The sequence below is a fragment of the Anolis sagrei genome, chromosome Y, assembly GCF_037176765.1.
Source record: "Anolis sagrei isolate rAnoSag1 chromosome Y, rAnoSag1.mat, whole genome shotgun sequence".
In the NCBI taxonomy this organism is placed as follows: Eukaryota; Metazoa; Chordata; class Lepidosauria; order Squamata; family Dactyloidae; genus Anolis; species Anolis sagrei.
The window spans coordinates 14986606-15000378 of NC_090035.1; the positions used below are offsets into that span (position 1 = coordinate 14986606).

The following is a 13773-nucleotide window of genomic DNA, read 5'->3' on the forward strand; positions in this document are numbered from 1 at the left end:
TCCCCACTAAGATTACCATATTACATGAATATAATGCGCACCCTAATTTTGGCAAGGTAATTTAGCCCAAAAAAATGAGCAAGTAAATATGGTATATTCTAGGCAGAGTTTGGACTAGATATTTACTTCTGCAAAAATGCTCTGGAACAGTTTGAGCCTTCAACCAGCTTTGCTGCATCTACTTGGTCTATTTTGGATCTGAAATAACCGACAAACATCTAATTGACACTCCTGAGAACGAGACATATTTTTTCAAAAAGTTCCACGTTATGAAATCGTGTTCTCCTCGTTCGAAGCCTGGGAGAGGATTTCAGCGGCTCGAAAACCTGTTATATTGTCTAAGACCCGATGCACATTCCTTTGGGATATAAATATCAATTTGATTAGCTAGCAGGTCTTGTCAGCTACAGTATCTTATCCCCCGGGGCATTTGAGCAATGACGTGGTCCCAGGACTTCTGTAAAAGGCCTGGGGGATCTTAACTATAGTCTATATAAGACAGGGTCTCTCCCCAAGCCAGGAACCTAAGAGAAGAGAGATCTTTCTGCCTATTCCTCTCAGCTTTGGAAGCCAACTCTAAAAGGTGAGTTTAGCTTCTTGTTCGAGAAGAGTTCTAGTTATCTCCTGGAGCCATCGGCGAAATTGAAAACCTGCAAGATTCTCTCACCAAAGAATCAGTTGATGATGATGAAGAAGAAAAACATTGATATCTGGGATTTGGGGTTTTGCAAGAAACCGAGAAATCGATGCTGCGAGAAAAAGGAAGCAAAGATGCATCATGTGAAAAATAAAATATTATGACTTGGGTGGAGAAGAGGATTTGAAATCTTTCGGATGAAGGAACTCTGCTGCCTGGTTCCGAATGGGAGCTCGCTTTTGCCTTGGACTGTATTTCTCGCTTTTCGACTGAGATGTCAAGCAATCATGTCATTCGTTGCCTCATCTGCTCCGGCAGCTGCAGCCATCCATACACAGATGATCTCCTGCCCCAAAATTTTATTTTTTCCCTCTATAGTTTTAATATTTGTCTTTATTGTCAGCTAATTATTTCTCCCTCCTCCTCTTCCCAGCTTTGACATGTCTCTAGCCGGTATTCTGACCGATGCTGAGATTGCAGCAGGCCTGGAAAGTTGCAAAGGTAAATGTCTCTCTGAAAATTTTTTGTTGCATTGTTGTGTGTCTTTGGGTGCATCTGCACTGCAGAACAAATGCAGTTTTGACAACACTGTGTTTCAATGCTATTATTGCTGTAATTTGTAAGCTGCTTTTTCTCTTAACTGAGACTCAAAGCAGCGAACAGCGCTAAAAAGAATGCAATATATAATACAAAACCTCAAGATGATATAGATTAAAACAGAAATTAAACCAAAAGAGTTGTCCTTTTACAAGATCTTTAGAATCATAGAGTTGGAAGAGACCTCATGGGCCATCCAATCCAACTCCCCTGCCAAGAAGCAGGAAAATTGCATTCAAAGCACCCCTGACAGATGGCCATCCAGCCTCTGTTTAAAAGCTTCCAAAGAAGGAGCCTCCATCACACTCTGGGGCAGAGAGTTCCACTGCTGAACAGCTCTCACAGTTCAGGAAGTTCTTCCTAATGTTCAGGTGGAATCTCTGCTTCACCAAACCACAGATCCCAGGATTTAATAGTACCGAACCATGGCAGTTAAAGTGGTGTCAATCAGCATTCATTCTACAATGTAGATGCACCCTATGAGTAATTTCCAGCTCATTGAGTTTCAGAATGCAGGCTGGAGCCCCCGGTGGTGCAATAGGTTAAACCTTTGTGCCAGAAGGACTGCTGACCAATAGGTTAGCAGTTCAAATCCGGGGAACGCAGGTTGAGCACCCTCTGTCAGCTCCAGCTCCCCATGCAGGGACATGAGAGAAGCCTCCCACAAGGATAGTAAAACATCAAACATCCAACCATCCTCTGGTCAACGTCCTTGCAGATGGCCAATTCTCTCACACCAGACGCAAATTGCAGTTTCTCAAGTCGCTCCTGACACGAAAATAAAAGCAGGCTAACTGGATTATATGACAGTGTAGAATCATATTTATAATCCAGTTCAATTAATATGCACCCCAAAACTTCATAATTTAACAGTGTAGATCCAGAACAGATGCAGCAGAAGTGTCAGGAATCATTTGGGGAACTTTTTTGGAATCTTAACAGGCAAAACACTAATTGCAAAGAACAGTATGCTAAATTACACAGAAGAGTTTTGTAATCTTTAATGCTTAACGTGTCCAGCCATAACAGTATTTAATCTATCTATCTATCTATCTGCCCAACCTAAGCTTTCTAGCAGGGATTGTGCTGATGTTTGTTTTTAATTTTCCACATTATTGCTGACAGCAATTTAGCAGATTGGTTTTCTGTCTTCATTGTCTCTTAAGAGAAAGAACAGAACACTACTGTTTAGTTCTGCAAAGATGTGCCCATACGTTTCCATTGACCTCAGTACAATCCAGGCTAGCTGCTCTCATGATCCAGCTGTCATTCCAAGCCACTATCCACATGTAACAGGTGGTTCTGGATGTGCCTGGACAGTGAATCTACACTGAAGAATTAATGCAGTTTGACACCAGTTTGACTGCTATGGCTTACTGCTATGGGATCCCAGAAGATGTAGTTTGGTGAGGCAAAGAAAATCTAAAGACTGTGTCAATCCACAACTCCTATGATTCCACAGCTCTAAAGTGGTGCCAAACTGCATTCATTCTACAGTGTAGAAGCACCTTCGGTGTTCTCTTTCAGCTCTAACACTCTATGGATGCTTTAGAGCAGGCATGGTAAACTTGGGCCCTCCAGGTGTTTTGGTAGGCTGTTAGGAATTGTGGGAGTTGAAGTCCAAAACACCTGGAGGGCCGTAGTTTTCCTATGCCTGCTTTAGAGCAATTCTTGTTATGAATCAGTCACACATGTCTCACTGGTGCATGAAACTCATATCCCTATGTCAAATAAACAAGAGTATTGTAGCATTTCAAAGACCTGAAGACATTTATTACATCAGATTGTAGCTCATTTAGGTTGCATCTACACTGTAGAGTTAGTCCGGTTTGATGCCACTTTAACTGCCAAGGCTGTAAAATCCTGGGAGTTGTAGTTTTACACGACCTTTAGCCTTCTCTGCCAAAGAGGTCTGGTGCCTCACTAACTACATTTCTCATGCTTCCATAGCAAATAAAGTGGTGCCAAACTGCATTAATTCTACCATGTAGATTCACTCTTAAACAAAGGCATCAAAACCCAGATTTTTTTTTCTGTAGCAGGCTAACACATCTTGAAATGATTGTACAATAATGAAACATAACCCAGAGTTAGCATGTTCCCACCTCAAAGTTTGGGGAAAATAATTTCTGCATTTGAACTGTCCAATATGCCAGAGACAAATAGATAAAATATACTAGGCAAAAGCTGCCTGTAGTAAAACCTTCATTAAATAAATACCTAAAATGCTACAATGTGTTTACAGAACTTGGGAAAGACTTAAATTAGAGTTATACAATCCTTCATATTTGCTAGATAATATGTTTAGGAAGGAGCCCCCCACTGAGCTGCTGAACTTGTTGACCGAAAGGTTGGCAGTTCGAATCCGGGGAGCGGGATGAGCTCCTGCTGTTAGCTCCATCTCCTGCCAACCTAGCAGTTCCAAACATTCAAATGTGAGTAGATCAATAGGTACCACTTGACCAGTCATGCTGGCCACATGACCTTGGAGGTGTCTATGGACAACGCCGGCTCTTTGGCTTAGAAATGGAGATGAACACCACCCTCCAGAGTCGGACACGACTAGACTTAATGTCAAGGGGAAACCTTTACCTTTTTATGTTTAGGAAATACATAGAAATGTGATTTGCCTGTGCTATGATTGGGACCTCCTTCTCACATGCCTTTAAGTTGATTGTAAAAGGAATGATAATCATGTCAATTGTGCCAAAATTGTGACCAAGGCTGTATCCACACTGCAGTTTGGCACTACATTAACTGCCAAGGGTTCGATAATAATAAATCCTGGGATGTGTAGTTTTGTCACCCTTCACTGTCAGAGAGTTCTGTTGCCAGAACAACTACACATCCTAGGATTCTATATGAGAGAGGGCCATAGCAGTTAAAGTGGTTTCAAACTGCTATAATTCTGCAGTGTAGATGGCCTTGAAATAGCAATTGTGAGTACGGAACAGCTATGAAGGGGTAAATTTAGATAACTGGTATTGACACTCATTACTTAGTCACAAATATGACACCACCCTAACTCCCCAACCTATTTTAATGGGCATCAGCTGCCTGGGAAAAAAAGAGATGCGTTCTGCTGGCCACTGGGACTGAATGACATCTCCAGAAGGTCTGGAGGGGTCAGGCCAGGGGAGGTTGCTTAATGTAGTATCCTTAAATCGTCTGGTTGATACTGACACGATAAATAAAAAAACAAAAAATAATAACAGAGTTGATACAGGAATCAGGCCATTATTGTCAAGGGAAAACAATGTCAAAGAAAACAAATAATTTCTTAAAAGACTCATATCTATACTACTCACATATAGCCAATGCTATGTATATATATTGTGTGTGCCTTCCAGTTGTTCCTGTCTTATGACAGGAGTTTGCCTGGAAAAGTCTGTTCAATTGGGGGGTTTGTCCTTGCCCTCCTCTAAGGCTGGACTTAAGGCACCAAAATAATGCAGGCCGTTCTTAACTATAAGTCATTTGTAAATCAGATGTTTGTAACTTGGGGATTGCCTATATAGTGTGTGTGTGTATTCATACACAAACACACACACACACATATGTACATATACACTAGTTTAGTTTGAGGGCCCATGTTTTAGAATAATATACCTTGGTTTGGTAACTCATAGGAATGAAGCCTGTTGCGTTATTTATTCCTTCGCATTCCCATGCTTCACCTTCTGCTCCTTTTTCTCTCTCTTCCTTCAAGCCCCGGATTCGTTCAACTCCAAGACCTTCTTTGCCAAATCAGGCCTGCACGGCAAATCGAAGGATCAGCTGACAAAAGTGTTTGGCATCCTCGACCAGGACAAGAGCGGATTCATTGAGGAGGATGAACTGATGTCAGTAAAAGGAAAGGGAAAGGGATGGGGACAAAAGAAGGGGGAGGAAGGGAAAAAGGGAAGAGGGAAAGGGAAGCAAAAGGAAGCGTGTGAAAGTAGTGGTAGGGGTATGAGGAAGCAGTAAAGAAACAAGGGCCGCTTCTACACTGCCCTATAAAATCCAGATTATCTGTTTTGAACTGGATTATAAAGTAGTCTGGACTCATATAATTCCATTCAAAGCAGATAATGTGGATTATCTGCTCTATAGCAATGTAGAAGGAGCATTTAATAATAAAGTTCAGGCATTCAAAGAAACTTGCCAAATAAATGTCAACACAGCAAATAAACATTCCAGGTGTGGATAATTTTCAGTGTCTCATTCTATTCAATAACACAAATTCGGGGGCAACTGGGGGGGGGGTCCTTTTGCGGGAGTAGGGTTTTTGTTTATGGAGCAATGCCTTCATTTGCAAAAGAGGGAGCTGCCTTTTCGCTCACCCTGTTGTTCTTCCCCAGGAAATTCCTGCAGAACTTTAATACATCTGCCCGAACTCTGACTGAGAAGGAGACCAAGGTTTTCCTGAACACAGGTGACACTGACGGAGATGGCAAAATTGGAGTTGATGGTAAGGTGACACCCCTAAAAGCTATTTCCTCTATTTCTGATGATCATCTCAGGAGCGCTGATCCATATGTAACCAAGCATGATCGCCCATTCAGAGGGGCTTCAGTAGATTTGAAGGAACACTCTGATATCCAGAAGTACAAACAAGTCTCTTGCAAGAGTAGGGTGGTCAAATGCAAAAGATATAGGGACCCTGCACCTTTTGCTCTTATTGATATATTGCTTCTCTGCCCACCAAGGACATTATTGTGCCATAGTCTGGTAGCACCACAATCCCATTTTCTGTGAAAACGGGAATATACCGGCATTGTACTTCTTCCTTGCACAATGTTCCCGTATTGTTGTTGTTGTTGTTGTTGTTGTTGTTATGTTTCTGCTTCGTGGAGTCTGTGAAATGTGCCCTGCTTTTTCTCTCCACAAAGGAAACTCAAAGTGATAATAGAATATATGTTGTGTTATCGAAGGTTTTTATGGCCAGAATCACTGGGTTGTTGTAGGTTTTTCGGGTTGTATGGTCATGCTTCTAGAACATGGCCATACAGCCCGAAAACCTACAACAACCCAGAATAGATGTTATCATTGCCAAACCTTATTTTGTGGTGCTGGGGCCACAACAGCAGAACTCCAAAGATTGCGATGTTTGGGTTATTGTAGGTTTTTTCGGGCTATATGGCCATGTTCTAGAGGCATTCTCTCCTGATGTTTTGCCTGCATCTATGGCAAGCATTCTCAGAGGTATCTCACTACCTCTGATGATGCTTGCCATAGATGCAGGCGAAACGTCAGGAGAGAATGCCTCTAGAACATGGCCATGTAGCCCAAAAAAAAACTACAACAACCCAGTGATTCCAGCCATGAAAGTCTTTGACAATACGTTGCGATGTTTGTCTGTTTGAATCCCAGTCACAATATCACAATTAAAAGAGTGCATTCATATTCAAAAGGCAAAAAATCATAGAATCATAGAATCATAATGTAGCTGAATACACAAAGCAGTCATTTTTCCAGAAATATTTCTGCACTATATTCTATGTTTCTATGTTTCTATATCTCACATGAAAAGGATGCTTGTACAACAAACAGAAAAGCAGAATAATGCCTGGAGATACCAAATATGCCACTGGCATAAAACAGCAAGGTGCAATAAACTGCACAATAACATGCTGTTAATCACTTGTGGGAAAATGACTCTCAAAGCAGAGATCAATAAAACGGAGCAAGCATTGTTTAAAAATAAATGGAAGTCCATTTCAAAAGCCTATTTGAAAGCACTTTCAATCCCCAAAGCCCTTTGAGACTGAATCTTCATTGCCATATAATTAGATTATCTGCTTTGAACTGGATTATATGAGTCTACGCTGCCATATAATCCAGTTCAAATAGATAATTTGGATTGTGTATGGCAGTGTAGTATTGTTCAATGCAGCTTCTTTTGGAGATGGGTCCCACAACAAGGGACTCCACAGGAGATTTCATGTTCCAGGGAAACTCATACAGGAAGAGGCGGATGCAGGGAGAGGGCTGAAATTCGGGGCTCAAGCTCCTTAAGGCTTTGCATATTAAAATTTGGATCTTGGATGACATTTAGAAACAAATAGAAAGCTTTTACAGCTGGTTTAATTGGGGCCTCTTCCACACAACTATTTAAAATCCACATTGAACTGGATGTATGGCAGTGTGGACTCAGATAATCCAGTTCAAAGCAGATATTTTGGATCATCTGCCTTGATATTCTGTGTTGAAGGGCCCTGGTTCAGTCAAAGAGTGGTCTGGATGCTGGAATTTTCATTCCTTGTTGCTGCAGAACAGTTTCCAAGGGCAGCTCTATGTAGAACGCATTACAGTAGTCTAATCAGGAGGTAATTAAAGTGGGGAAAAGCAACAGAAGTAGCTGCTGTGAAAATTAGTCTTTCCTGTATAAAACCAGTAATGGTTTAGAAGCCACAATCCCTTTTGTATGTGGCCAATCCAGACAGAACTAAAGTAGCGACTGCAACGTTGAGAGAAATGTTTTCTATTTTCCAAGGTAATGAAACCTATTTTTTCTCTCCTTCTTTTCTAGAGTTCATAGCCATGGTTACTGCTTAAAGTGGACAAGAGGAAGACCAAGCTGATTATATTGTAAAACACTCTTTCTTACTGCAAGTTGACTATTTCTTTATACCTTTTTTTACAGTGAAACAGCATTAACAGTTGCCAGTATCTTGTTTCTTCTTGTTGGAGAATTGTGTTAACTCACAAGCGCTCCCTGTTTGATCTTTATTACTGTCTAGTCTTGTAAGTTCGTAATGAAAAGTGGCTCAACATCCGAGACAAAGTTGGAAGCCTTCGGAGTGGGACTGTGAACTTTGACGTTTCATTTGCAGTAGGCGCTGTTATTAGGAAGACTCTGTAAAAGGGAGATTTCAAAGAGATCTCCGAATCAAAGGTTAGCCGATACAAAAACGATAGAGGACAAGAAAAATCACATTGATTTTTTTGTTTCAACAAAAAAGCTTAAAAGGGAATGCTCTGACTGGTCTTAGCTTTACATAACCAGCTTCACAAAATGCCTTGCTGTACAAAAACTGGTGGAATTGTTCATTCATACCTATAAAGTGACTTCATCTTTCACAATTTCTGCAGTTGTCCTTTCCTTATGTGGCTTCCTGGGGTCTGCTTTGTTTTCTTCCTTTGCTTACACAACAAGAGGCTATTTGGTAATCAAACCATAATGACTTTGTCATGTTTGGGACAAATTCTGGTATGGTTTAGGGGTGTTGTTTTTTAAGTGATGGGGACTTAGGGTGCATCGACATTAAAGAATTGATGCCATTCAACATTATTATTATTTACGATATTTATAGCCCACCTTTCTCAGCCATACGGCGACTCAAGGCAAGTTACAGGTTGGCACAATTCGATGCCATACATCCATGCTTGGCTAAATCGTATGGAAACATGAAAGGGTTGTTGTAGGTTTTTCGGGCTGTATGGCCATGTTCTAGAAGCCATGTTCGGGCCATACATCCCGAAAAACCTACAACAACCCAGTGATTCCGGCCAGGAAAGCCTTCGACAATACATGAAACGTAAGAGTTTTACAAAGTCTTCAGCCTTCTCTGCCAAAAGGTACTGGTTCCTCACCAAACTACAAATCCCATGACTCCCTAGGATTGAGACATGGTAGTTAAAGTAGTGTTATAGTGCATTAATTCTTCAGTGTAGAGCCAGCTTCACGCACTTATTGAAACCCAATTACAGCGAACTGAGCTTTTTAGAAACTATGGCCACTTGATGGCACTCCTATTTCACCCAAAGGTATTACATGCATAACACGTTGAATTGCTGTTCTTGAATGACTCCCAAGATCTCCTAGGCTTCTTCTACACTGCCATATAATCCAGATTATCAAAGCAAATAATCCAGATTAATTTTATTGCTTATTATTTATTTACAGTATTTATACCAACCTTCTCACCCTGAAGGAGACTCAGAGCAGCTTACAGAACACACATACAGCAAACATTCAATGCCAATTATACAATTAACAGAGACAGGCAACACAAACAGAGGTAAAGGAAGCTTTTCCCATATTATTTCCAGCATCTTGGAGTCTGTGCTCGACTCCAGTTACAGGGGGGTTCTTCTATGCTGAAGAGCTTTCCTCCAATTAATCAATGTCCTTAAGGGCGCCTTTATTACCTCCCTGCTAAAAGCGGTACCTATTTTATCTTCTCGCATTTCTGCGAGATAGGCAGATGAGTTGGGGCTAACGGTGGGTGCTCACCCTGACCCGGGCTCAAACTACCGACCTTCTGATTGGCAGGATTTTTCTGCAGCACAGTGGTTTACCTTGCTGTGCAAAGACCAGCTCTGAACTGGATTGCACTGCCATATAGTTCAGATAATCTGGATTTTATCGGGCAGTGTAGATGGGGCCTCGGTCAAGTATCCCATGGATAGGTTCAAAACAAGCTTATTATGGCACACCCTTCAACATTTTAAGGATGAAAACTGTGGCCAAGCAGTGTCAGAGTGTGGTCAAGAAGCCAAATGATACTCATTGGTAAGGACAGACAAACTAGGCAAGGCTGCACGAATTTGCTTTCGCTTGGGAAGGCAGGAAGAGTCATGAATAGCTGTCAAAATCCAATAAATATGCTCTTTATTTACAATTGTCAGTCCTCTGCTGACATCCTCTCTGGCCATTGAGAATAACCCTCTGATTTTGCCTCCAACCCATCTGTGTCTAATTTGGCCTTCTGGAAGCTAGACACGCTGGGCCCTGAAGCCATGGTTCTTGCGAATGCTGAAATTATACAACAGAAGGACTACTGAAAGAGGCACTTTTGGCCACTAAGGAGAGTGGAAATGAATACTGATCTTCACAATGACTGAAGAAAATACTGGCACAATCTATACCAAAGCTTAAGGTGTACTTACACTTCTATATGCAAGAACCCAGGATCCTTCCAATGCCATACAGAGGGGCTGAATAGCCATCATTTTCTAGAGGTTCCCATAGATGAATCTGTCTACTATATTTTTAGAACTCCTCTAGCTATCTACTTACCTATTACTACAGTTTTTGATAATGAATTAGATATATCAGCCACATGTGAGAAAATATGTTTTGTTTTCTCTCTGAACCCATTTTACACTCAGAGGGGATAACTGGGTTTACCCAACTTAGTTCCAACAACGCTGCAGCGTAAGCTTCCTCTGTTCACCAGCGTCCCTGAGTTTGGGCTGATAATTATTTTAAGACAATGGCCAATAATGCTGGAACTCTAGAAGAGGAGCTGGTAATAGGATATACAACCAGGTTCTCCCTCTGTGCGTGTCTCTGTTACTCACAACTTTTTAACTCATTCTTGAGAGAGGGTCTCTATACCTTTAATCATCCTCTAACCTTTAGGGCCAGCGTTATTGTTGAATCAACAGAGAAAACCTGAATAATTCAGCAATCCAGAGATCGCCCTCCATGATTATGCTGCTGACAGCAGCCAGAAACATCTTTAGACAATTGCATGGTGCATCGAGGTCACAAGATAGTGTTACTAGACCCTGGGCAACATTTGACACTCTGTTTAATGATCATGACGGATAAAGTATATCAAGTGGTAGCAACAGCAGCCGCAGAGGTGCCTCCCTTGGCTTTGATGCTGAAGGCATGGTGCCAGGGCTCCTCTGGTCTACCCAAATATCTACAGATGAGGTGGAAGCTGGACTTGAACTTATTTTTAAAATACAGCCATATCACTCACCTCTTGTCCTGCTCTAGTCTGTTTCCATCACTTTCTGGGTTTCACACTCAAGGCAAGAGGTGACACCCCCCCCCCCAGGAGTTTCCAATATACAAAAGGAACATTACCCCATGGAACCAGTATAGCCTAGTGGTTTGTGCATCTGACTACAAGTTTGGAAACTATGGTTTGAATTCCCTCTCAGCCATGGAAACCTGTTGGGTGATCTTGGGCAAGTCATACACTTGCAGTCCTAGAACCACTGTTGTCAAACATGACCCCCCCCCCCCCCCGGCCCGTAATAAAAGATAGTTTATAATCAGGGAATTCATAGTTTTGCCAAGGACATCAGGCTGGAATGCTATAATAAGGGTTGGGTTGTGGCCAATCTGTAGAAGGATTAACAACCACAACAGGTTAGATGGTGTGTACATTTAATCAAGATTCATGCCCTGTATTTCATATATTTATAGCAGAAGGTAACTGCTAACATTTACTGAAAACCTTGTCACAAAAGATATTTGACCTTTTAGCCTGGGCCTAGCCTGAGCCTCACCCAAGTCAAGAACTAACTACTGTCAAACAAGGGATGCCAAGGCCTTTTGTCTAAGGCCAGCAAAAGGGGAAATGCACAGCGATACCTGCCTAGCACGTATGAGAAAGACCTGTTTGAGTCACGTACTTACTTAGGCAATCCCTTGTTGTCCCAATAGGATAGTCATCCAAGGTCAGTGTACTGGTGGGTCCGTAGGTGACTGTGGACCTGCATCTTCTCCCACAGTGAGGGCATTGGTTTCCAGGTGGAAGGTGGTCTCGGTCAGGATTGGCTTGACGCACCTTCCTCTTGGCACATTTCTCTCTTTCGCCCTCCATTCGTGCCTCTTCAAATTCTACAGTACTGCTGGTCACAACTGACCTCCAGCTGGAGCGCTCAAGGGCCAGGGCTTCCCAGTTCTCAGTGTCTATGCCAAAGTTTTAAAGGTTGACTTTGAGCCCATCTTTAAATCTCTTTTCCTGTCCTCCAGCATTCCGTTTTCCATTCTTGAGTTCGGAATAGAGCAACTGCTTTGGGAGATGGTGGTCGGGCATCTGGACAATATGGCCGGTCCAGCAGAGTTGATGGTGGAGAGCCATTGCTTCGATGCTGGTGGTGTTTGCTTCTTCCAGCATGCTGACATTTGTCCACTTGTCTTCCCAAGAGATTTGTTTGAGTAAATAACTGCTTGGCTTGGGAGGGCATGTTTCTGAGTGCATCACATGGCATGGGCTGATCTGGTTTTTTAAAATATATACATGGCATAAATGTAGGGTAAGGTGATTGCTTAAAAGGTAATATCTACTGCGCAGGGGCCAGCTTAAGCCAATAACAACCAGTTTATCAAGCGTCTCTTACATTGTATCTAAGACAATGGTTGATCTTAATGATGTATGTATTGTTCTTATATTATTATTTAACTAATCGTTTATGTTTTATACTCTTTTAACATAAATGTTGTTTTATTGTTTGTTTGTAATTTAAATTGTTCAAACTATCAGAATGGACAATATTTCTGCTTTTGGACTCACTGGACAGCAGCGCCAGAGGCTCAGGACTCCTATCGCTATTTTTTTGACAATAAAACCCATGGAATTTGATGGCTCCCTTTGTTTGTCCCTCAGCTGGGACCCAATAATCCACTCAAGACCCATCATCCTTCCTTTGTCTCCTGGACTCTCCTGCCCCTCATTCACCATTAGGAGCAGGGATTGATCTCCTATTGGCCAGCCAGTGCCGCAGTCCCATCTTTGCAGGGAATCCTCCCTCAGCTATTCCATGATGTCAGCGGCGCCTAGCCAGTCATGGTAAAGGTGGATCCAGCTCAGTGGGAGCAAGAATTTCAAAAGACTGCAGTGTATAAAAATGTCTGTTTTGCAATGTTATGGCATCTCAGTTCATTTTGGCGGATTACTGTGGCCTGACATCACTTCAGCTGATTTCAATAAACACCTTGGTGGCTTCTTCTTCAACTTGCTGACATTTATTCAAGAATATTGGGCTTCTTTTTCTCACCAGGGCGGCCTGTCACCAGTACCAGTAACCGCATATCGGAACTTGGTACCCACACTTCAGGTTTTGCTATCTGTAGCTTGGCTCTCACTGTCCGCAGCCATTTTAAATTGCTCTATTTCACTGTGACCTCTGGCTTGCTCCATTGTTAGACGTGTGTAGACATTGCTAGGGGATTGTGGTCACTCTGCAGCATTGTTCCTTGGAGTTCAAAATGTAAAGCAACATTCAAATGAAATGTATGAGAGGTTGCAGACGGGGGGGGGGGGGGAATCCAATGTGCTGTCTGTATACCCACAGATAATAATTTATATTTTTTATTATTTCTCGATAACACTTCCATATTTTCACATTGCTTGGTTCTCATCTGTTAAATGGGTTTGCATTCGTTAGAAGGGTTTGCATTCGTTAGAAGGGCATCATTTACATTTGTTGCCTTATATCAATGTCTCTATTGGCCTCTGGAAATATGGAGTGGTCCATCTCTGCAGTCCATTAAGAGATTCTGTGGGTTCGTAAAACATATCTCTTTTTATGAAGTGCAATTGAATTCAGAAGAGGAGCTCGCAGGGAGGCGGCACAAATAATGGCACCCTTACTGCTAACCAGAACGTAGTGAGATTCAGCTTCAATGCCAAGGCCACTCTAGCTTTGTTTGAACTGCCTTCTGTTTTGTTTCTTTGACTGATCGCAGTCAGGCATCAAGAGTGGCGGCGCTTCCCAAAAGCCAGTGGTTTAAGACAAAGAGTTAGCATTTAGCCTGCTAAGCAAGCCTAAATGCATTTCGTGTTCCGATGTGTGTAATTAAGAGGCCC

General features: G+C 42.0%; 1 protein-coding gene across 1 annotated transcript; it reads left to right on the top strand.

Moving 5' to 3' along the window:
• The first annotated feature begins 508 nt into the window (after nucleotides 1-508).
• Nucleotides 509-8301, top strand: LOC137095442 (parvalbumin beta-like). Its single transcript, XM_067462117.1, has 5 exons — nucleotides 509-583; nucleotides 1071-1138; nucleotides 4944-5076; nucleotides 5575-5684; nucleotides 7746-8301. The coding sequence occupies exons 2-5, from the start codon at nucleotides 1078-1080 to the stop codon at nucleotides 7769-7771; spliced, it is 330 nt and encodes a 109-aa protein (XP_067318218.1). The 5' UTR covers nucleotides 509-583; nucleotides 1071-1077; the 3' UTR covers nucleotides 7772-8301.
• Nucleotides 8302-13773: the final 5472 nt, after the last annotated feature.

Excerpts from the sequence above, each read along its gene's own strand:
- LOC137095442 (XM_067462117.1), top strand. The coding sequence starts at position 1,078 with ATGTCTCTAGCCGGTATTCTGACCGATGCTGAGATTGCAGCAGGCCTG. Across the intron at positions 5,077-5,574 it reads ATTGAGGAGGATGAACTGAT|GAAATTCCTGCAGAACTTTA; the intron begins GTCAGTAAAAGG and ends GTTCTTCCCCAG. Across the intron at positions 5,685-7,745 it reads TGGCAAAATTGGAGTTGATG|AGTTCATAGCCATGGTTACT; the intron begins GTAAGGTGACAC and ends CTTCTTTTCTAG.